The sequence below is a fragment of the Erpetoichthys calabaricus genome, chromosome 17 (assembly GCF_900747795.2).
Source record: "Erpetoichthys calabaricus chromosome 17, fErpCal1.3, whole genome shotgun sequence".
Taxonomy (NCBI): domain Eukaryota; kingdom Metazoa; phylum Chordata; class Cladistia; order Polypteriformes; family Polypteridae; genus Erpetoichthys; species Erpetoichthys calabaricus.
Window position 1 is genome coordinate 88,085,914 of NC_041410.2, and position 22,479 is coordinate 88,108,392.

The 22,479-nt window shown below is 40.7% G+C and overlaps 1 protein-coding gene across 1 annotated transcript in view; it reads left to right on the forward strand.

The window, feature by feature from the left end:
• Positions 1-22,479, forward strand: part of LOC114667909 (transmembrane 6 superfamily member 1-like) — an 86,449-nt gene that overhangs the window by 22,636 nt on the left and 41,334 nt on the right. The window contains exons 2-6 of the mRNA XM_028823428.2: positions 9,544-9,647; positions 14,171-14,268; positions 18,857-18,960; positions 21,265-21,347; positions 22,264-22,382. Of these exons, the coding sequence (XP_028679261.1) occupies positions 9,544-9,647; positions 14,171-14,268; positions 18,857-18,960; positions 21,265-21,347; positions 22,264-22,382 (508 nt within the window). The remainder of the gene's footprint in view (positions 1-9,543; positions 9,648-14,170; positions 14,269-18,856; positions 18,961-21,264; positions 21,348-22,263; positions 22,383-22,479) is intronic.

Sequence of the window (22,479 nt, forward strand, 5' to 3'; positions counted from 1 at the left end):
TGTATTGTATTGTATATGTAACAATTCCCATGAAAATAATCTGTTTAAATTGTACATCTGTTTCCCCATATGCGATTAGCTAGTGCACAGTGCATGCCCGGGGTTTGGCGAGTGAAGTGAGTGACTCAATAAATATGAAAGGTGCTTATTTCATACAGTTTTTATAGTTTAATTTTAAAGAGATGTGAGCCCCACAGAGGTGTAATACAATGCAGTGAGCCAGCAGTTAGTCAGTCTTCCTTACCCACATCTCTCTATTATATAAAAAAAGTCTTGGGTCGAGACGGGATTTTCTCGGAGACACTTTCTCGTCCGGCGAGACAAGGAGGACAGGTGCTGCACAGGCTTTTAAATGTTCGAAGCGCAGTGCAACATGCAGATCACACAGCACGGCACAAGCGGCAGCAGCAAGAGAGCTGATCGACTATAGAGGAGGTAAAAAATGTTTCCCATTGTATCACTGTTTAAGAAGGGGTTTAGGAGGAATCGACTGCGTCTCCTTAGCTTGCGTTCAGCCCCCCTCATCACAACGTGAGAGGTAGAGACGTGAAGTGGCTGGCACGTAGCATGCCCCCCGTGGGTGAGCAAAGCGAGCAGGGGGCAAAGCCCCCCTAGTTTTTCATATGCAAAACCTGCAGTTTGGCCTCAAACAGCAATTTTTTATGTGGCAGCATTCTTATGGTTTTATAACCAGAAACATGAAAAAAAAAAGCCATAGATTATATGAGATATAAAAAAAATCAAAGGAATAGATTGTATTTCTAAAGAGCAATGTACAGTATAATGTGCCTTTGGTTACAGCCATGCAGGTGTGTGTTTGTCCAGAGTTATTTAAGGCTTGGAGCCATCTGTTGTGCAGCAGTGCTCCAGAAGTATGTAGGAATGCCCTATTGAGGGATCAGTATTGTGTAACTTTCTATTTTTTAGACTCGTGATGCATTACACTCACTTACTGCTCTGCCACACTTCAGTCTTTGCTGTGTTCATTTCACACTCAGTTTTGAAGATGACAGAATGTGCCCACTGTTCCTGCTTGATGGTTTCCTAGCTTTTATCCCGCTTGGGAGACTTTGGTATGCGTTCATTGCCACACACATAGCAGGTAATTTTGTGCTACAGACCTATCATGGACTAAACCCCCTCCGACTATCAGCCTGCAAGGTCGCCTGCCAGCCTTTTGCTAAATGTGGAAACTCAGCTTTCCCAGGCATTGCAAGTGCAGTGTATTCTTATCAGAAAATGCCCCCAACCCCCCAGCCCAGGCCTCCAGCTTGAAACCTATTGTGCTGTGAGTAGGCAGAAGAGTACAGAGCACATTATCTGTCCCTGAGTAATGTAGATAAAGGCACAGGAAGAGCTCTCTACATTACGGGCACATCTTTTATGTGTTAGACTGAAATGGCACAGTTTGATAGTGTAACACAGATCAGTTGTTTCACACTGCACTGATATACAGCATTGACATTACTGGGGTACCCTGCAACCCGCTCTAAACTGGATTAGGCACATCTGAGAATGTGAACATGTTGAATATGAGAGTAAAACAAAAAGTAATTTGAAAATTCCATTCAATAAAAGCCGACACAATACAAAACATGTGTGATTGCTTATGGGAAGTTCAAACATGCACAATGCCGCACTCTAATGTTATCTAGTTAACTCTTTCAGGGCTGATGTCGACTTTTGTCAAAAGAAGGAGTTGACGATGGTAATCAACTGTAAACTGTAATAAAACCAATCGTTATGTTTTAGTTGGACTCTTGTTGCTAGAAGGAAATGAGATTTCCGGCGCTCGTGTGAGTAGCAAGGCGCAAACAATGGCAAAAATGGCACTGAAATAATGGTGAGAGATCAAAGCAAATGGGTAAAGCAAAATACTCTGTGGATTAAGTTTTGCCTATTATCTATCTATCTATCTATCTATCTATCTATCTATCTATCTATCTATCTATTATCTCTGAACTGGACTATGACTTGTTGGACTCCGATTTTGATACGAGTGATCAAAAACAAATGTGAGGTTCCAGCTTCAGCTGACTGGTCCCCAGCTAATCGTGGGGCTGAACAGGTTCATGTAACTGACATGCATACGGCATTGTTCACCAGGAGGACTGCCACTTAATGATAAGAGGTAGAAACCAGATTGCGATGCACTGCGATCGTGACCACTGTTGCTGCTGCCACGCAAAAACAGCAAGCCTGCTGAACATTCTTGGCAAACTGGCAGCTGCAGCATGCAGCAACAGACGTTTTACGTTGATTTCTGTGTGAAACCATTGCTTTTCAGAAACTATGTTTTTTGGAAAAATATATTCAGCCCTCAAAGAGTTAAAGCCAAGGTCAAATAAACATGGACACTCCGCTGCACGATTGTTGAATAACTATGGCGCCATAGTGAGATTTGTTTGGGCAGAGGGAGTGAAACCTGCAATCTGCAGCAAAAGAAGAGAAATGCTGTTAAAACCACTCTGACAACGCATGTCCCCATGTAGCGGCTGTAACAGTGGAGGCAGTGCAACAGCTTCAGTTTGGATGTCTTCCACGTATGGTATCATATCTTCGGTCCACTTGAAGGGGCTCAATGTGTCACAGGTTCACTTCTGATTTAAGGTTAAGGTAACAGTGCAGACCTGGATTTAGGGGAAGCCAAAATGCTTCTTCTCCCAAGGAATGAAGAAGTTAGTGGAATGATGCAAGAAGTGCATTGATCTGCAGGGAGACCATGTGGAGAGGTGATAGACCTTTTGTGCTCATCTGCTCACAGTTATTAGTATTAAAAGGTGTAGCCGCCGAAGTGTAAGGCGAGATCAAGCACGGGTAAAACGCGTGCCGAAAGAAATCTCTCAGTCCAAGGATTAGTTTTAAAAATATTTAGTGAAAGTTAAAAGCAAATAATCCACACAAGAATAAAGAAAAAAGTAGTTACACACGTAGAATAAAAGGCAAAAAAAGGGGAAAATATATCTTCTCTAAACTTAGGTTTTCTTGAGAAACTTTAGTTATTTTTGTACTTAAGGGTTCTTTACTTCTTCTTCTATACTTAAAGATTCTTAGCTTCTTCTTCTGTACGCTTTAAACGTACGGCACAACACTTAAATAAGCACTGTTTTCTTAGAGTTAATTTACACACTCTAAAGGTCCATAGCCCCGTAGGCACGGGCACGGTTTAAAATCTTGTGCCCTCTACACCTTACACATGGCAAGGCTGGTCACTAACTGAGAATAATATTTAGTCAGAGCTGTTAGAAATTGCAAGAATATACCAATACAATTCTACTTATGGGGGTTGTAGGAACCTCCCATAGATTATGCATTGTCATCTAGCAAAATATTTATGTATCTTATATAACTAGGAAAATGGCTCTTACAAAAGGTAAGTTGCCTTTACTTTTGGATTCTCCCTTATATGTATACACTTGTTATTACAGGAGATTGAAAAAGCAATATCTACAGTATATTGTGACCTGTGTTGGGGGTAATACATTACTAAAAGGGTGGTGCACAAAAAACCGAACTGTCTCCGACCGGCTGGCTCGAGCTGTTAGATAGGCGGGTGCCGTCGTGATCACGGAACCTCATTGTCGTGGCGGGGTCAGCAGCTCCAACTGTGCATTAGTAAGGAAGCTGTGAGCCAGTGGGTACAGACGCGCGTGAAAGAAATCTGGAAGATTTATTCTCTGCAACTGAGGATTGGAATAGTGGAGGCGTATGTGTTTACCGGTTCTTTTAAGAAATGTGGGACATTTTTGCACAGAAGTTTCCTGGCGTAAACCTCCCAGCAAAGAGCAGTATTCACAAGTTGGTGAAAAAGTGGCGTAAGACTGGCTCAGTTGCAAACTGCAAAAAGAATCGGGCCCTGTTGCTCATTTCTTGTATGGGCTAAGAAACGTACGTCGACGTTGGAGTTGGAGATGGTTCGTTTTTTTGTGCGCCACCCTGTAGTAACATGAATTACATTGTCAGAATACTTTTTTAAAGTAATGAGCAATGTAACACAATACTTATTTTCTTGAAGTAAAAATACAGTACCTGCATTACTTAGAATAATAACAGATATGCATTACTGCATTAGTATAGAAGATTATTCCAGCCATTCCAGAATGTTGTCCTTTTTTGCAAAGATGTTGCCTGCTGCTGTCGGTGTAACATTGTGCATGTGCGACTCTGGTGGCAACTAGTGAGGAAAAGGTTCAGCACATGCATCGCGGGTAATCAAGTGAAAAGTACTGAGCAAAAGTTATAAGAATACATTTAATCCTGCAGCTGCTGAGAGGTAAATTATATATATATATAATATAACTAGGGGGCTCTACCCCCTCCTCGCTTTGCTCGCCAACCCCCGGGCGGGCGCTATGCACTAGCCACTTCACGGCTCTGCCACTCGCGTATGGGGAAGCAGATTTACAATTTAAACAGACTGTTATTTTCATGGGAATTGTTGCATGTGCATAATAGAACTAACTATTTTACATAACAGAGAGTAATTAACCACAGTAAAAAATAGTGAAATGTAATAAATGTTGCGTTAGAGTTATTTGTTGCGTCGTACGTTTTTGTTCTCTTTGGCTTTGAAATTAATACGCAAATACTTTTTAAACTTACATGTTTACTGTAAAACTTAATTAAAACAATATTTGGAATTAACTTTTTTTGAATATCGCATTGAATTTTGATTCCATTTTTGGACTTGCATCGTGACAACGCAACGTATAACTGCCCGTGTGTGAATTTTGTTTCTTTCTCTCTAATAAATCGACTTTTTTGAATGTATGTCCCTGTAATTTGTTAATTGTCACAGCAAAAGCTATTCTAACAGGAAACTGTAAACGTTTTAATACAACTGTCATATCTAGATCTCCTTTGGTGTCTGTTATCCCCTGAAGATGTACTACATTACCTTTCTTGATGCCTGTTAAAATTTTACATGGTAGAATTATTCAATCAATTTTGAATACGACTAATCTTGTTCCATTTCATAGCACATCACTCATGCATAAATTACGCAATAACATTACGATACGTCCTTCTTTCAACAGTAATTCGGCCGGTGGAAGACCGGACGGTGTTAACGGTTGTAGATATTTTTTGTGATATTGTAAGTTGATGTTTTCATCTTCCGCAGCATCACCACCAACTGTTTCAGCAGAGTCTATTGATACGCATTTAACCAATTTGCCGTGTAACTGATTGTCAATTTTCGTGTTAATTTGTTTGACTTCATCGTTTCTCGGTGCTAGGATTGCCGTGTACTCATTTCTTCTGTTGATAACCCTTCAGGATGAAATTCTTCAATAAAATTTGGACATAATAACTCTTCTTTTATTGGGAACTAAAAGTAAGGAACACATAAAAATTTATAAGAGCTGGGAGTGGAGGAAGTATCTGACAAAAGCATTCACACGAATGAGAGGTGAGAGGACCACTGTGGGCATGGTAAATGGTAAAGAGGATGGTGGGACCGCCTCTACCAACTTGAAAAAATCTCTTGGCAATAGTCTCGTCTCGTCTCAAGATTTTCTTTTATAATAGAGAGATTTACTAGTCATACGGTATTTTTTGGGGGCCTTTTAAAGTGGAATTTGAACCCAAATAGGACCACTCTACTGATTCCAAACCTGTCATCTGAGGCAATTAATTTACCCCACTTTCTTTTTCTGTTGTTCTTTTGCAATGTTTACTTTACTATACTATAATTGTAATATGTAATAAAATGTCTATTTTTTGATGTAATTTTTAACTGTATTCTTTTATAATATGTAAAGTACCATGTAGTATTTTATTCTATCAGTTATGCAGTCTGTGTAAATAAAACCTTAAGCTGGATGTCAATCAAGTAAAAAAACTTTGCATGTGAGTCGTTGTTGGTCCATCTTAAAATTGGGTGTATGGCATATTGTTGAGAGGGATTGTAATGGAATGGTGTGTGCAGCCCAAAAATCTGTGCCAATGTGGAGGACTACAATTCCCATCAGGCCCAGCGCCCTCCTGCATTATGTGTTATCCATCCATCCATTATCCAATCCGCTATATCCTAACTACAGGGTCACTGGGCTCTGCTGGAGCCAATCCCAGCCAACACAGGGTGCAATTATGGAACAAATCCCCGGGCAGGGCACCAGCCCACCGCAGTATGTGTTGTTGGTGCGTATAAAATTTTGAACCAGGGAAAGCAGGATCTCAGTTTTGATTTTCTTCTCAACTAATGTGGATAACAATTTTATGGCCTTGCTGGATAACAGCTTTTGTCCAAGAGTGTGTCATTTTGTGTCACCGTGGGTTGTATTTAGCCATGTCGAATTTCAAATAAAGAGTTTTTTGCCCATTTTATTTTCATCTAGATGCTTTCCTGAGAAATATATTGATCCAAAAGAGATGTTTGATATTGCCAATTCTTTTAAGGAGCCTTTCTGACCAAAACACAGTTGTGAAATCACATGCAAAACAAAGATTAGGTTCAATATTGTGAAACTGTATATGGAACTTACCTCTTTCACTCACCACTATAGATTATTTTGTGATGTTATATTATAAAGCAGGTTTATAAAATGAATGGATATTATATATAACTAATAAAGTGATGCTTGGGCAACTGGACAAAAACTGTGATGGCTTGCTTCATGTTAATCAAACGTGTGGATAAGTATTTCATTGCACTCTGTACACGTGGCAGTAACTCTGAAATGAACTGATGTGAATTTTATATGAAAACAAAAACGTACATTTTTTTTTTTAAAAAAGCCAATGCATCTGTGCATAATGGTACTAAGTGCGATAGAGTTAAGCCATAATGAAACAGAGTGAAGCATGATTTTATAACACATGCCAAGTTGCTGCTTAGAATACAATAAAAAATAAAAAGTACTTAGCCGAGCTATTCTCTAAAATAATTGGAGAGGACTGTAAATCTGACACTGAAATAGCAGCAGCTTACCGCATATGGGGATCAAATACAGTACCTCTAAACCTAGGAGTCTTATCGTGTGCTTTGATAAATTACAATTTAAATTACACGTAATGTTACTTAATGTCACGTAATGTCTGGACAAACTGGTGAGGAAGGAAGGCTCTATTGTAGGCACGGAGCTGGACAGTCTGACATCCATGGCAGAGCCATGGGCGCTGAGCAGACTCCTGTCAATCATGGAGAATCCACTGCATCCACTGAACAGGATCATCTCCAGACAGAGGAGCAGCTTCAGCGACAGACTGCTGTCACCGTCCTGCTGCACTGACAGACTGAGGAGATCATTCCTCCCCCAAACTATGTGACTCTTCAATTCCACCCGGGGGGGTAAACGTTAACATTATACAAAGTTATTGTCGGTTATACCTGCATTTTTATTACTCTTTAATTTAATATTGTTTTTGTATCCGTATGTTGCTGCTGGAGTATGTGAATTTCCCCTTGGGATTAATAAAGTATCTATCTATCTATCTATCTATCTATCTATCTATCTATCTATCTATCTATCTATCTATCTATCTATCTATCTATCTATCTATCTATCTATCTATCTATCTATCTATCTATCTATCTATCTATCTATCTATCTATCTATCTATCTATCTCTCAGACAGAAACAAGAGATTATATTTGAAAATAACCACATTCACATTTTCCTGGATTTCTCACCCTCAACAGCTGCTAAACGAGCCGCTTTTTACAACATTAAGCAGCGCTTACAGAAACTCAAGATCAGATACAGCGTCTTGTACCCTGCCAAACTGAAAGTGGATATTCAAGACAAGCATTACATCTTGACCACTACGGAGGAAGCAGAAAAAGAGTTAAGAAAGCTGATTCCAACACTTTTTTTTTGAAATACGATCGTGAGTCGCATCCTGTCATGGCATGGCAAAGAACATCTTGCCGGTTGCTTGATCCGTTAGCAATGATACTGGTACTGTAACTATACATCCTTTTCCCTTTTCAGACACTTTTTGTTTATGCTTTAATTACAATTATATGCGTATATGAATGTATATGTCGAAGAAATTAATAATTCTTTTTTTTTCTTTCTTTTTTTACTCTTCTAAAGGGGACTGTTTAACATCATACCCTTGGTTTATTTTTATTGTTATTATCATATTAGGGTTTACTATGCTTATCCAGGGCCACTTTTTAACACCATTCCCTGGGCTTACTATTTTACTATGTCAAGATTGCTGAAGATTAGATTTTATGCTTATAGTAATTGGACTGTATTGGCAATAGATATCTCAATTTTATTCCTCATACGCCGCTGCTGGGGGGCTTGTTTTATTTTGGACGTGCTCTGTCTCTAGGTATGTTAGAGGAGTGGGACTTTCAGAAGTGGGGTCCAGCCTCACGTGGGGAGGCAAAACGGAGGGTGGGGGGACTAGGGGGAGAAAGAAAATAAAAGTACTGTTTCTGGATTGTAGACCTTTTATTCAAGTCATTTTTATGATAAGGCAGCTAAAATTTTAGGCTTTGGATGACTAAAGAGGAAAATATTAAATATATACAAGCTGAAATGACCTCTCTCAAATTAAATTGGAAACTATAAACTGATCTGTAATGGAACAAAAACATTTGTTTCTAGAGCACGTTTTCATGAAAATGATGTACCTCAGAGTGCTTTACAAGATGAAGAAAGAAAGTAAAAATAAAAATATAAAAGTAAGATTAGGCAATACTAAGTAACAGAGAGTGGGTGGCACGGTGGCGCAGTGGGTAGCGCTGCTGCCTCGCAGTTAGGAGACCTGGGTTCGCTTCCCAGGTCTTCCCTGCGTGGAGTTTGCATGTTCTCCCCTTGTCTGCGTGGGTTTCCTCCCAAACTCCAAAGACCTGCAGGTCAGGTGCATTGGCGATCCTAAATTGTCCCTAGTGTGTGCTTGGTGTGTGGGTGGGTGTGTGCCCTGTGGTGGGCTGGTGCTCTGCCTGGGGTTTGTTTCCTGCCTTGCGCCCTGTGTTGGCTGGGATTGGCTCCAGCAGACTCTTGTGACCCTGTAGTTAGGATATAGCGGGTTGGATAATGGATGGATGGATGGAAGTAGGAAGGTCCGATGGAAGTCACACAAAATCTGTGTTTTAAGATTGTCGCGTTTGCACATTCGCCACAATGCTTTTCAATGGGAGATTTTGAAATTTCAAAGCAATGCACATTTTCTTTCAGAATAAGTGTGCCACAGTTCAATAACATCGGTCCACCAGGATACGAGCTGTTTTATACAGACGGACAGACAAGGCACCTCAATAGGCACTTTCACATTATATGCAAACACACCTAAAAAAGGTGTGAGTTGGTCCTACAAAGGTCTGGTGCCCTATCCATGTTTCCTCCCTTGTGCCCTGTGCTGATAGCATAGACTCGGGCCTGCTGCAGCCCTCAATTGGATTGACTGAGTTTGAGAATGTTATTCTTTGTGCCAGTGCCTCATGCAGTGCTGCTTTGTACCTGGCACCCAAAGTTGGCAGGAGCCTGAACAAGACAAAAATGGATGAATAAATCTATCTATCTATCTATTATATAGTGCCTTTCATATCTATCTTTTTATTTATTTATTTATTTATTCTTATAGTGGTGGAGCCGTGTTTGTGGCAGGAGCTTTGATTCTGCTTATCACTGCAATTTTGGCTCGCATTTTGCTGAAGCAGAAGCCCCCTAAAGACCCTCTCTTTTATGGTAAGTGTTGGCCTATGGTACCTCAGCAATGTTTTTGAAGGATCTTACTGTTTTACAGACATGTTTTGTGTAAACACTGATAGACAGGTTAATTTTTATTTAGTGTACACTGGGACAAAGTAACTTTTGCAAACTGTCATAATGTTGTTAGATTATGACAAGTGTGTTCCGAGTTTTTTCAGCTTATAAAGACAAATTTCAAGGTAAAGTAGTTATACCCACTAATTTTGGTGCTGGAGAGTGGTGATGTGTTAGATATCAATTAGCACGTGCAAGTGAGAATTTCACTGGACTCGGTACATGTGACAGTAATGGCCGTGTAAACCTACAGTTTATTGTAGCACAAGCACTGCTTCTGATGCTAGAATGGCAGCTGGCTTTTATTCCCACCAAACATTTTAATGTCAGGAAAAGTTTCTGCTTGATTGAAATCTCTGTTTATCCTGCTTTAATTTCTTGTATCTAGAATGTGATGGTAGTTTGCTTGGAAAAGACTAAACTAAATTGCATTTTGGCTTTTGAGAATGCTTTTTGTTTCTAACGTATTCAGTGTTTTTATATACAGAACAGTTGAACAGTATAGTAATTTACTATTATGACATTACACTTGTGAACATATATACTGTAAGCACTCTGGGCTTTTACGTCATGAAGGGAAACAATTAAAAACTGTTGACATATTGTTGAGAGGGATTGTAATGGAATGGTAGGTGGAACCCAGAAATCTGTGCCAACGTGGAGGACTACAATTCCCATCGGGCCCAGCACCCTCCTGCGTTATAAGCTATTGGTATGCATAAAATTTTGAACCAGGGAACGCAGGATCTCATCTAAGACTGCAAGCAGACCACTTTCTTCTCAACTAATGTGGATAACAGTTTTATGGCCTTGCTGGGTAACAGCTTTTGTTCAAGAGTGTGTCATTTTGTGTGAAGGGAAACAATTAAAAACTGTTGATTATATCGTACCCTTAATTTTTAAAAAATAATTCTTTAGAAAGACATCAGTTTCTCACGGTGGCGCAGTGGTAGTGAGGAGACCTGGGTTCGCTTCCCGGGTCCTCCCTGCGTGGAGTTTGCATGTTCTCTCCGTGTCTGCGTGGGTTTCCTCCCACAGTCCAAAGACATGCGGGTTAGGTGCATTGGCGATTCTAAATTGTCCCAAGTGTGTGCTTGGTGTGTGTGTGCCCTGCAGTGGGCTGGCACCCTGCCCAGGGTTTGTTTCCTGCCTTGCACCCTATGTTAGCTGGGTTTGGCTCCAGCAGACCCCTGTGGCCCTGTAGTTAGGATATAGTGGGTTGGACAATGACTGACTGACTGACATCAGTTTCTAATAAGTTCCATATTTGAGCATTACAGAAAACAAAGTCACATTTTACATCATTTTTAAAATAGCAAACAAAAGGGATTTTAAGAGAGGAAGTTATGGAGGATTTTGCATTCCCTAATAGAGAAAGGAAAACACAATGTCTCCATTCTTCTATCCATTATTTTACCCACTTTTACCGTTAAAGGATGTTGGGGTGCCCGTGCTCATCACAGAGTCACTGGCTACATGCCCTACATTGCGGAGCACTGTTGCCAAACCAGAACTCCGATTAACCTAATCTTGGTATCTTTGTTGAGTGAGAGGAGTAGACAGAGGAAACCTGCTGTTGTGCCACAGGGTGAGAAAAAAAAAACGGCTACAATGGCAGAACAGGAAACACGTATATCAAGAAATTTAGTTTGAACCCAGAAAGTCAGTAAACTTAGCATCAAACCCAACTCTAATCCAAAATTTTTAGTCAACTAACAGAGCAAAAAATCCTAAATAACCAAAGTTTCATATACACACACTATGTGTTAAGAGTACACATCATTAAGTATTGGATGCTACCCTTACAGTCTGACCCGTGATGTCGCACATCTCGAGATCATTCTACATGAAAATTTATTAGCAAAATTGACTACAAATTGCCCACAGAATCCAAGGTGGCATTGCAGGAAGATGCCAAATATTTTAACATCTTCAAAACAATATTATATATGAAAACAATTGGAAAATTGGATTCACTGCTTAGAAAAAAAACAGAGAATTTCAAATATTATCAAAAAAACTTGAAAAATAAATTAAAAATGAGAGCAAATCACAAAACCTGTAGAAACACAGGAAGAATATGTAAACTCCGCACAGACCTGTGATGTGGCACCTTGCCCAAGCCCTGACAATGAAAATTCCATTTAGACAAAGGAGTTATGTTAATGGAGAGACACAGATTCTCAATTAAGAGTGTAAATAAAATGAAAACCCGCAAGAGTTGGCAAGAGTTGTGATTCAAAGATCCAGCATCCTGGGCTCAAATTCCAACCTGGCCGTTGTCTGAGTGAAATTTGTATGTTGTTGAGTTTCCTCCCACATCCCCAAAAACGTGAGATAAGATTTTGAATAGGTCTCTCTGAACTGACCCCCTCCAGGGTTGGCTCCTGCTTTGCATTTGGTGCTGCTCAGATAGGCATTATCCCCCCTAACCCTAAACTGGAGAAAGCAAGTATAAAAAATGGATGGATGCATGAATCAATTATACAATCAGTTACTGTCCAACCTGCTATATCCTAACTCACGGGGGTCTGCTGGAGCCAATCCCAGCCAGCACAGGGTGCAAGGCAGGAACAAATCCCGGGCAGGGCACCAGCCCACCGCAGGGCACACACACACACCAAGCGCACAAGTCACCAATGCACCTAACCTGCATGTCTTTGGACTATGGGAGGAAACCCACACAGACACGGGGAGAACATGCAGACTCCACGCAGGGAGGACCCAGGAAGCGAACTCGGGTCTCCTTACTGTGAGGCAGCAGCGCTACTCACTGCGCCACCGGTATCACAAATATCACGCTACATATGTGTAACCCGTCATTCTTGACGTTACATAGCTTTGTTTGAAAATCTGAAAAAGTAGGTTTAATAAAATTAAAACCTGTCAATTACTTACGTAAATCCTAATAAATATCAAGGTACCGTATATATCTCAGTGACCTGTATTGGATTAAGTGGGTCTTTTATCTGTTTGCTTGTTATTTGTATGAATGTCTGACCGTTATCAACTGTGTTAAGTGGGTTCCAAGCTCTAGGAACACCAGAAAACCCATTGTAACTTTTGAGTGCCATTTCTTGCTTTTCATTTAACTTGACCTAACAACAACAACATTTATTTCTATAGCACATTTTCATACAAAAAAAGTAGCTCAAAGTGCTTTACATAATGAAGAAAGGAAAAATAAAAGACAAAGTAAGAAATTAAAATAAGACAACATTAGCGCTGCTGCCTCGCAGTTAGGAGACCTGGGTTCGCTTCCTGGGTCCTCCCTGCGTGGAGTTTGCATGTTCTCTCCGTGTCTGCATGGGTTTCCTCCCACAGTCCAAAGACATGCAGGTTAGGTGGATTGGCGATTCTAAATTGGCCCTAGTGTGTGCTTGGTGTGTGTGTCTGTGTGTGTGTCCTGCGGTGGGTTGGCACCCTGCCCAGGATTGTTTTCTGCCTTGTGCCCTGTATTGGCTGGGATTGGCTCCAGCAGACCCCCGTGACCCTGTGTTCGGATTCAGCGGGTTAGAAAATGGATGGATGGATGGATAGTTAACATAGAATAAGAGTAAGGTCAGATGGCCAGGGAGGACAGAAAAAACAAAAAAAAAATCCAGACGGCTGGAGAAAAAAAAATCTGTAGGGGTTCAGAGGCCACGAGACTGTCCAGTCCCCCATGGGCATTCTACCTAACATAAATGAAATAGTCCTCTTTGTATTTAGGGTTCTCACAGAAGGACTTGATGATGATGGTCATGCAGACTTCTGGCTTTTAATCCATCACTGTTGGAACATCACGGTGCTTTGAGTAGATGGTGGTGACGCAACTATATGGTTGTCCGTGGCCAAGTGTTTGTTAAAACAGATACACTCAACATACACATCAAAGTAATTGAGAGGTGAAGATTTAACTGACCTCATGACTTTTGGCGTTTCCTCTAACTAATTCCATATGAACACACAAACTCTACGCAGAAAGACCCCATTCTGGGTTTAACTGCCATAAAGCACCAGTCCTTCCTGCTACATCACTGTGTTATTATGCTGTTGAAGTCTTCCTTATTTTCTGTTCATGGCTCCAAATTTGGACTCTCTTCACATATTGTAAATGAGCTGGCAGGCGTGCTGTCCAATATTGATCTGTACATGTAACATTTCTACTTTAGGAGAGCAGTGGTGACCTGTCACCTAACAGAGGCATTTCCACTAGAGATCTGTATGCCACACAGAAGGCCGTTCGTAGCTTTATTTGGCAAAAATACTGCCCTGGAGACCAAAGGGCATGTTGTGGTTTCCTGAACAGAAATGTTTGCTTCAACTGATTGTGGCTTGGCTCTCGCTCTCCGTCTCTATGTACTGTGTGTATTTATAAATAAAGTAGAATGCTGTGGTTTTAGACCACGTTGCATTGGTCCTGCACAACTAAATATTCCATTTCTACTTTTTTATCTTTCTAGTGTTTGCAGTGTTTGCCTTTATGAGCGTAGTAAACCTCATCATAGGACTTGAACAAGACAGTATCATCGATGGGTTTGTGACGTTTTACTTGAAAGAGGTAATGTATTAACTGCGGAGTCTGTAACTTTAAAACGATTTGAAAATTTTCAGTTGTTATTTACAAGCATAAGTGTGTCCATATCCAGTGAAATTGCTACACCAGGCAATGTTGTTCTTTATTTCGCCTTATACAATTTCTTGTATTAGGAATTTGTTCGTTTTCGTATACCCCTTGGGGTCAGAGCGCAGGGTCAGCCATTGTACAGCGCCCCTGGAGCAATTACAGGTTAAGGGTCTTGCTCAAGGGCCCAGCAGAGTAGGATCTCTTTTGGCAGTAATGGGGATTCAAACCAGCAACCTTCTGGATACCAGCACAGATCCTTAGCCTCAGAGCCACCACTCCGCCCTTGTAAAGATGAGTCTTCCTCTATTCCTTCCTTGTACGTGGGGGAATCAAGCTAAAGTTAGAAAATGGGATTTATCAGACAATGGCACAAACCTTAACACACCTGATCATGTCATTCCTCAATGGAGTCTCCACCCTTCTCAATGCACTTGTGCCACCCTGCCTAGAAGTGCCAGCAGAATAAAAGGTTTCATCTCGTCCTCGCCACCACTTGTGTACCGCTTTCTTCATGTCGTCATCTTGTCTTGAATCGACGACCACCCAGATGTTTATTTAGTGGTCCAAAAAGGTGGAAATCGCACGAATAAGGAGGACGTGGCGATACCTCACACTTCAGTTTCTCCAGACAAGCCTCGGTGTTCTGAGCAGTGTGTGCGTGTCATTGCCTCACAGCTAAAGGACTCCTTGAGATGGCAGTCCCTGCCACTTGGATCGAATAGCAGGCTTCACGTTGGTCTCCATCAAGTCACAGGAACTTGGACTGGAGTACCCGTCGGCATGTGGTAGGGTGCCCCCAGCAAACAGCACTGTTTACTTTTATTACAATTCTTATCATTTCAGCCATTATTCACACACACACACACCAGGGACAATTTAGGATCGCCAATGCAACTAACTTGCATGTCTTTGGACTGTGGGAGGAAACCCACGCAGGCACAGGGAGAACATGCAGACTCCACGCAGGGAGGACACGGGAAGTGAAGCCGGGTCTCCTTACTGCGAGGCAGCAGCGCCACCACTGTGTCACAGTGCCGCCCGCAGGGTTTTTTTGTTTTTTCTTTTTCCTACAGTTATTTTTTAAGGACCGTGCCACCTGGTGGCTTACAGTAAATGAAACACCAGAACAACATAATAGTATAACATACTGGTAATGGGCATCCCCACATATCCTCTAGAGCAGGGGTGGGCAGTGTCGGTCCTGGAGGGCCGCAGTGGCTGCAGGTTTTTGTTCCAACCCAGTTTCTTAATGAAAAGTCAATTACTGCTGATGAAGCTCTTATTGCTTAAGTGACATTTTGATGCTTCATTTTAGTGGTCTCGCTTGTTAAGATTCCCCACCCTTAATTGCTTATTTCAGCTGCATTCACTGTTTTAATGGCTCCTTATTAGCAATAAGATGTAAATGACAAAGCGGCCAGCAGTTCACCATCTAACTTGTTTCAATTTACACCTGTGTGTGTTCATCATGTACTGTTTGATTTATTAAAACACTTAATAGAAAATGTGACAGGCTTCAAATCATTTGGATGATACCCATGGAAAGGAAAAAATTCTACGATATAAGAAGCTTACATTGCAGACTAGCAGCCCATTAAATTAAATAAGGTCCAAGATTGGAAAGGATTGGTTTATAATTAAGCAATTGGGTTGGAATAAAAAACTGCAGCCACTGCGGCCCTCCAGGACTGGCATTGCCCACCCCTGTAGAGCACTGAAGGAACTCCGTTCTGCTAATTACAACCTCCATTGTCCTCCACTATTATAGCATCTCCTGTTGTTGACTCTCTGTCTATGTCCACAAAAGTAATTATTGTCAGTGCAGCCTTTAACTGTGTAATATCATCCGACTCCTGTTCCAAACGTCCTCAGAATGTGGGTAAATCCAGGCAGAGTGCCTTTTATATTTATTGTCAAACAAACGAGTCACAGACACCATGAAGATTTGGGGCAGCCACCCGTATATTGTTTTCCCGGCTGCAAAAGTTGATTGTAAATGAGCGGTGTTCATAGAACGGAGTCCAAAACAGAACTGACTTGCATTCAGACAAGATGGCGATTTTATCAGATAGGACAGGAAATGACGTCCACAGCACCGGAACCGGTAATGGCATCATCATTGGCGCTAGAAGTGACGTCTTCATGACCAGAAGTGACGTCATCATTGGCACCAGAAGTGACGTCATCATTGGCACCAGAAGTGATGTCTTCATGACCGGAAGTGACGTCATCGTCAGTGCCAGAACCGGGCGGGATTTCCCCGAGAATGGTCTGCAAGAGACTGATAGAGACAGTTAGCACAGTCTGCCACCCCCTGGTCTGGCGTAGAATTGCTATTATTGAGGCCCATATCTGTCAATCTACAGTAGGTATCTATTGCATTGCTTTCACTTTGATATTAAAGAGTTGTTTTCTGTGGATCATTGACAAAAAAGGCAAATTAAATCCACTGAGATTCAGTGTTCTAGGACAATAACGCCTGAAAACTTCTAAGGGGGTGAATACTTTTTATGGGCTCCCTACTATATAGAAGTCCATTCAGACCTTCATTTTCCTGAGTTTGAGACTTTTAATAAACTACTGAAGAAATTTAAGTTGTGGAGGTCCTTTGGATGACTCAAAGTTTATCTGTCCGAGGCCAGCTGGATGTGCAGCCCCTTCTTGGTCTTCTACAGCACTATCTGACTGATAGGCAAGAGTTCATTAGTTTTGGCAACAACAGCAGATCCAGCTCAGCGCCAGTCACAAAAGGAGCTCCTCAGGGCTCTGTCCTCGGCCCTCTTCTCTTCTGTATTTAAATGCTTCCCCTTGGCCATATTATTCGTAGCTTTGGACTGGGTTATCATTTTTATGCAGATGACACTCAACTCTATTTCAGTCTCAAAGTGCAACTTCATCAGAGTTTTCTCAGCTCACAACTTGCCTCTGTGAAATTAAAACCTGGATGGAGCAAAACTCTTTAAAATTAAATTGCAACAAAACGGAGCTCCTGCAAATTGGCACTAAAGCGCTACTTAAGAAAACAAGCTCCTTTTCAGTTACTCTTGACGGTGATCTCCTCAAACCTTCTTCTGATGCAAGGAATCTTGGTGTCATTTTTGATTCCTCCCTTTCTTATTCCGCCCACATAAACCACATTAAGAAACTTTGACTTTCACCTCCATAACATATCCCGTGTTTGCTCATTCCTCTCCTTTTCTAATGCTGAGAAACTTGTCCCTGCTTTTATCACATCCTGCATCGATTATTGTAATTCGTTACTGGCAGGTGCCCCTTCTAATCTTCTATCACCGCTCCAGTTGATTCAAAACTCTGCTGCCAGAGTCCTTACTCGAACCAGCAACAGTGAGCACATCACACCCATCCTGCTTCACCTTCACAGGCTCCCTGTGTCTTACAGGATTGAATATAAAATTCTATTAATAACCTACAAAGCTTTAAATGGCCTTGCACCGGACTACATCAGTGACCTTCTAAGTCACTAGGCTCCTGTCCGGCCAATAAGGTCCTCTGATTCTGGTAATCTTGTTGTGCACTCCATGGGTGACAGCAGGGCCTTCAGCTCCATAGCACCCAGACTCTGGAATGACATCCTGAAATTAATGAGATCAGCTGACTCCATTCATTCTTTTAAAAAACATCTTGAAGATGGATAGATAGATACTTTATTAATCCCAAGGGGAAATTCACATTCTCCAGCAGCAGCATACTGATACAAAAAAACAATATTAAATTAAAGATTGATAATAATGCAGGTAAAAACAGACAATAACTTTGTATAATGTTAACGTTTACCCCCCCAGTGGAATTGAAGAGTCGCATAGTTTGGGGGAGGAACGATCTCCTCAGTCTGTCAGTGGAGCAGGACGGTGACGGCAGTCTGTCGCTGAAGCTGCACTTCTGTCTGGAGATGACACTCCAGAAACTCCTCTATTTAGGAAGGCTTTTAACTTAACTTAACATTCTGCCCTTTCTTTCAGTTTACCTCTCTGTCCAGGTGCTCAGGATAATTTGTGTGTCTGTTATATCACAAATTAGGTTATTTGTTAGGTTTTTCTTTTAGCATTGAATTTAGTATTTCACTCTGGTTTATTGTTCTTTATTCTATTTAATACTTTGTTATCTGTTTCACTGTTCTATTCAGGAACAGCATTTGTATCCAATGTTACATATACCCTGCTGTTGTTTCTAAGACTCTGTGAAGCGCCTTGAGCATGGGAAAGGCGCTATATAAATAACATGTATGATTATTATTATTATTACAGACAAATGTCCTTGTGATCACAGAAAGGTCCACTTTTTCTAAATTTATAAAAAAAAAAAAAAATACATTTATCTGCTTTCATTTTGTCTTTTGGCTCAGAAAACTAACTGGGCGTGCGAAGAATCTGAGAAAACCAATTTTTGCCCACCTTCCGTTGCTTTTTACTCTAAATGTCAAACTTTCTCGAATGTGTTGTGGGAATTGGGTTTGGCTTTTTTTTTTTGGTTTTGACAGGAATGTTTGAACATTTTTTTCCAGGGCGAACCTCACTTGAACACCGCTCACGGTCACATGATCTGCTACTGGGATGGCTCTTTCCATTACCTCATGTATTTACTGATGATTACAGCCATAACTTGGGGGTGAGTATAGCTGAATATTTAGAAGGTTAAGCTTGTCCAAATACAGCAGTTTACAGTGCAGCAGGAAATCAGAGAACCCGCTGCACTTACAGGCAGCAGCAAGAATTTTTTTTTAATGTTTTCTGTAAGGCATTTGGCAAAGTTGTACATGGAATCACATTTCACCTACATTAGCAAAACCATGAAGTTACTGCTATCTGTTTATTAAGGAATTTACAAATTAACATAGAAATCACAACTGCAGAAGCCAAACACTTCATCTGAACAATCAAGCTCACCTTAAGTCATCGATGAAGACCAAATTGGTAGCCATAACCTTGGCAGTGTGACAGCTTATCTAACAGGCCGCAAAACTGGATGCCATTGACTAGGATTATTCAACTAGTGGGCTGTTTATGCCTCTCACATACTACACCAGCAAGTTAACTTAACAGGTACGACGTCTTATTCTCTGAGGGTGCTGATCCTTTAGATAGATAGATAGATAGATAGATAGATAGATAGATAGATAGATAGATAGATAGATAGATAGATAGATAGATAGATACTTTTTTTGTGAATTTCCCATTGGGATTAATAAAGTATCTATCTATCTATCTATCTATCTATCTATCTATCTATCTATCTATAGGATCAGCACCCTCAAACAGAGAATAAGACGTCGTGCCTATTAAGTTAATTGGCTAATCGAAATCGGCCCAGCATGAGTGTCGGTGGGAGCCTCTGTACAAGGTGAACAGCGATAGGCTTGCATTCTGTCAAAGGTTTGTTCAATGTATTTAAGGTCATAGCTAATTCTGAATGTTGAGGAGCAAAGTGAGCGATCTAAGTGAGGTCCCAAGGTTGGTACACCTGGACACACAATGAAGGGCTCAAGGGCCAGGTTGGAACTCTAGAGATTAAAAGAGTGGCTATCAATGCCCAGAACAATCAGCTCAAGTCAATTATTATTTGTTTGAGAAGAGGAACAAGGCCAGAGCAAGACTCCTCCAAAGACCAGGATTGGTTAGTTGGGTACAACTTGGGACTGGGAAATGTTGGCAGACATATGCAGGTCAGCAGCTTACAGAGATAGCCGCCACTATTTTAAGGCCAGATTTGGAACTGTGGTCCAAGCTATATAGACAAAGGATGTAGGGCAACATGGCTGGGGAGTGAAGATCTATCCGGTGGAAATTAGTTTCAGGAGCTTTGTTGCAAAATCTACAGTAAGGTTGCCGAAGCACTTGGGGATCAGTGGTCAAGCCCTACATCACACTATCAAGGTAATGTCAGAGGCTGCAGAAAGGAATTGGCAGTAGCTGTGTTTGAGGTAAAATAACCCCAGTTGGTTTGTTAAGTGAGTGCAGACCCAGAGTGGGCTAGTTCTGGGACACCGGATCTCACCACTTCTTCTTTCGGCTGCTTCCGTTAGGGGTTGCCACAGCGGATCATCTTCTTCCATATCTTTCCTCATCATCTTGTTCTGTTACACCCATCACCTGCATGTCCTCTCTCACCACATCCATAAACCTTCGCTTAGGCCTTCCTCTTCTCCTCTTGCCTGGCAGCTCTATCCTTAGCACCCTTCTCCCAATGTACCCAGCATCTCTCCTCTGCACATGTCAAAACTAACGCAATCTCGCCTCTCTGACTTTGTCTCCCACCCATCCAACTTGAGCTGACCCTCTAATGTCCTCCTTTCTAATCCTGTTCATCCTCGTCACATCCAATACAAATCTTAGCATCTTTAACTCTGAACCTCCTTAAACTTTGTGAGCCTAGACTTTAAAATGTTAAGGCTGGTAGGAACCCATTTGATATCCTCGATGACGTGTTCTCATAGCTCCCATCGTTGTGCAAAGTGGCGCAAGAACAAGTGCAGATGTTCACCAGAGGGAATCCTTCAGGTGGCATGCTGGACCTAACATCAGATCCTGTGTATGTTTAAACATTAATTAATTAATATATTTCTATACATAGACACATATGTTTGTCTGGGCAGCTGCATGTTACTGTGTACCCACAGCTGGATTTCTACCACAAGTGGAATCTCAAAACTTCTAGATGAATAGTAAATATGTATTCATTGAAATGGGAACTATGCAGAGAAAAAATACATAATTTTTTGACACACTCTAAATTAATATTTATCTTTGGTGAATCATAGAATATTCTCCTAACGTTTGTTACAACCTTCGCAATTGATCAGTATTTTTTTTTATATATACACTGAAGAGAAGAAAATTCTTTTGAAGGAGATAAAGACTGACAATCCATCTTAGTTAAAATTAACTTAAAAAATGTTTCATCTTCTTCTGATAGGGACGAGTATCGAACAATTGGACTTTACTGGGTTGGATCGGTTTTGATGAGCCTAGTAGTCTACCTCCTTGGAAATGCTGTTGGTAAGAAGGCGTAGTAATTGAGTTTGTGTGGCTGAAGATGAAAGAAACACAGTGTAGCATAACACTCTTTTTTAAATGTGTGCTATTTCTTTTATTTAATTATGAATGCTTATTTGTTTAAAGTTTATCATTATCGTTCTGTATAATTTTAAAGCAACACTCCACCCAAAAATGATCTTTTTTATATTTCTTACCCCATGTAGTTTGTAGTGATGGCCAAGAAAAATTTTTAATTTCATCTTTTTATACAGAATAGAGAGAAAAAAGTTTATGATTGAATACACGCCAACAGAGAGTAATGCTGCGCAATGGCAAACCTTGTGAAAAATGTCTTTGGAGAAAAGAAAAAAATCCCACATTACTCACGTTGCATAATCCACACGTCAGTTACCCAGACGAATGCTCAAAATGTGCAAAACACATGCTTTTTATAATAAAATATTGTTAAAACAGACATTTCCTGGAAAAATCAGCAGACATCACAAAACAGGACATTAAAACCACATGGGAGTCAGTTTTGGAACTAAAGACAAGACTCTTGACCAATGAATGAGGGGGAGAGGCAGGTCTTCAATTTTAAACAGCAATCTCAATATTTTAGCAAAACAGCACGCGTCTTGCACATTTTGAGCAAACGAATGGATGATTGAAGAGTGGATTGTGTGACATGAGTAACGTAAGATTTGTTTTTTCTTTTCCCAATGGACATTTTTAGCATCCTTTGCTGTTGCACAGTGTTGGTCACTATTGGCTACTTTTATATCGTAATTTTTTTCTCTCCAATCTGCATGAAAACAGGAAATTGCTACAAATTACATGGGGTTAGCAACATATAAAAAATGTAATTTTCAGCTACATTTTTTATCTTAGTTTTCCAACTGAATTGCTTTTATTTGATTTTCTGCCACATTTTTAGGGAAATATGGAGCAAACCTGTGTGGTGGATTTGTTGTTAACAGTTTGTGTGTCATTCTTCCGGTGTGGGCCTCTTTTCGTATCTTCAGCCAGCCTTTGACAAGAGATGTACCTTCCAAGGTAAAAATAAAAAAAATTGTTGAGGGTATAAATAACATACAGTATTATGTGTTTATTTGCCCTTATAGATATGTATGTGTATTTTCGTATATTATAA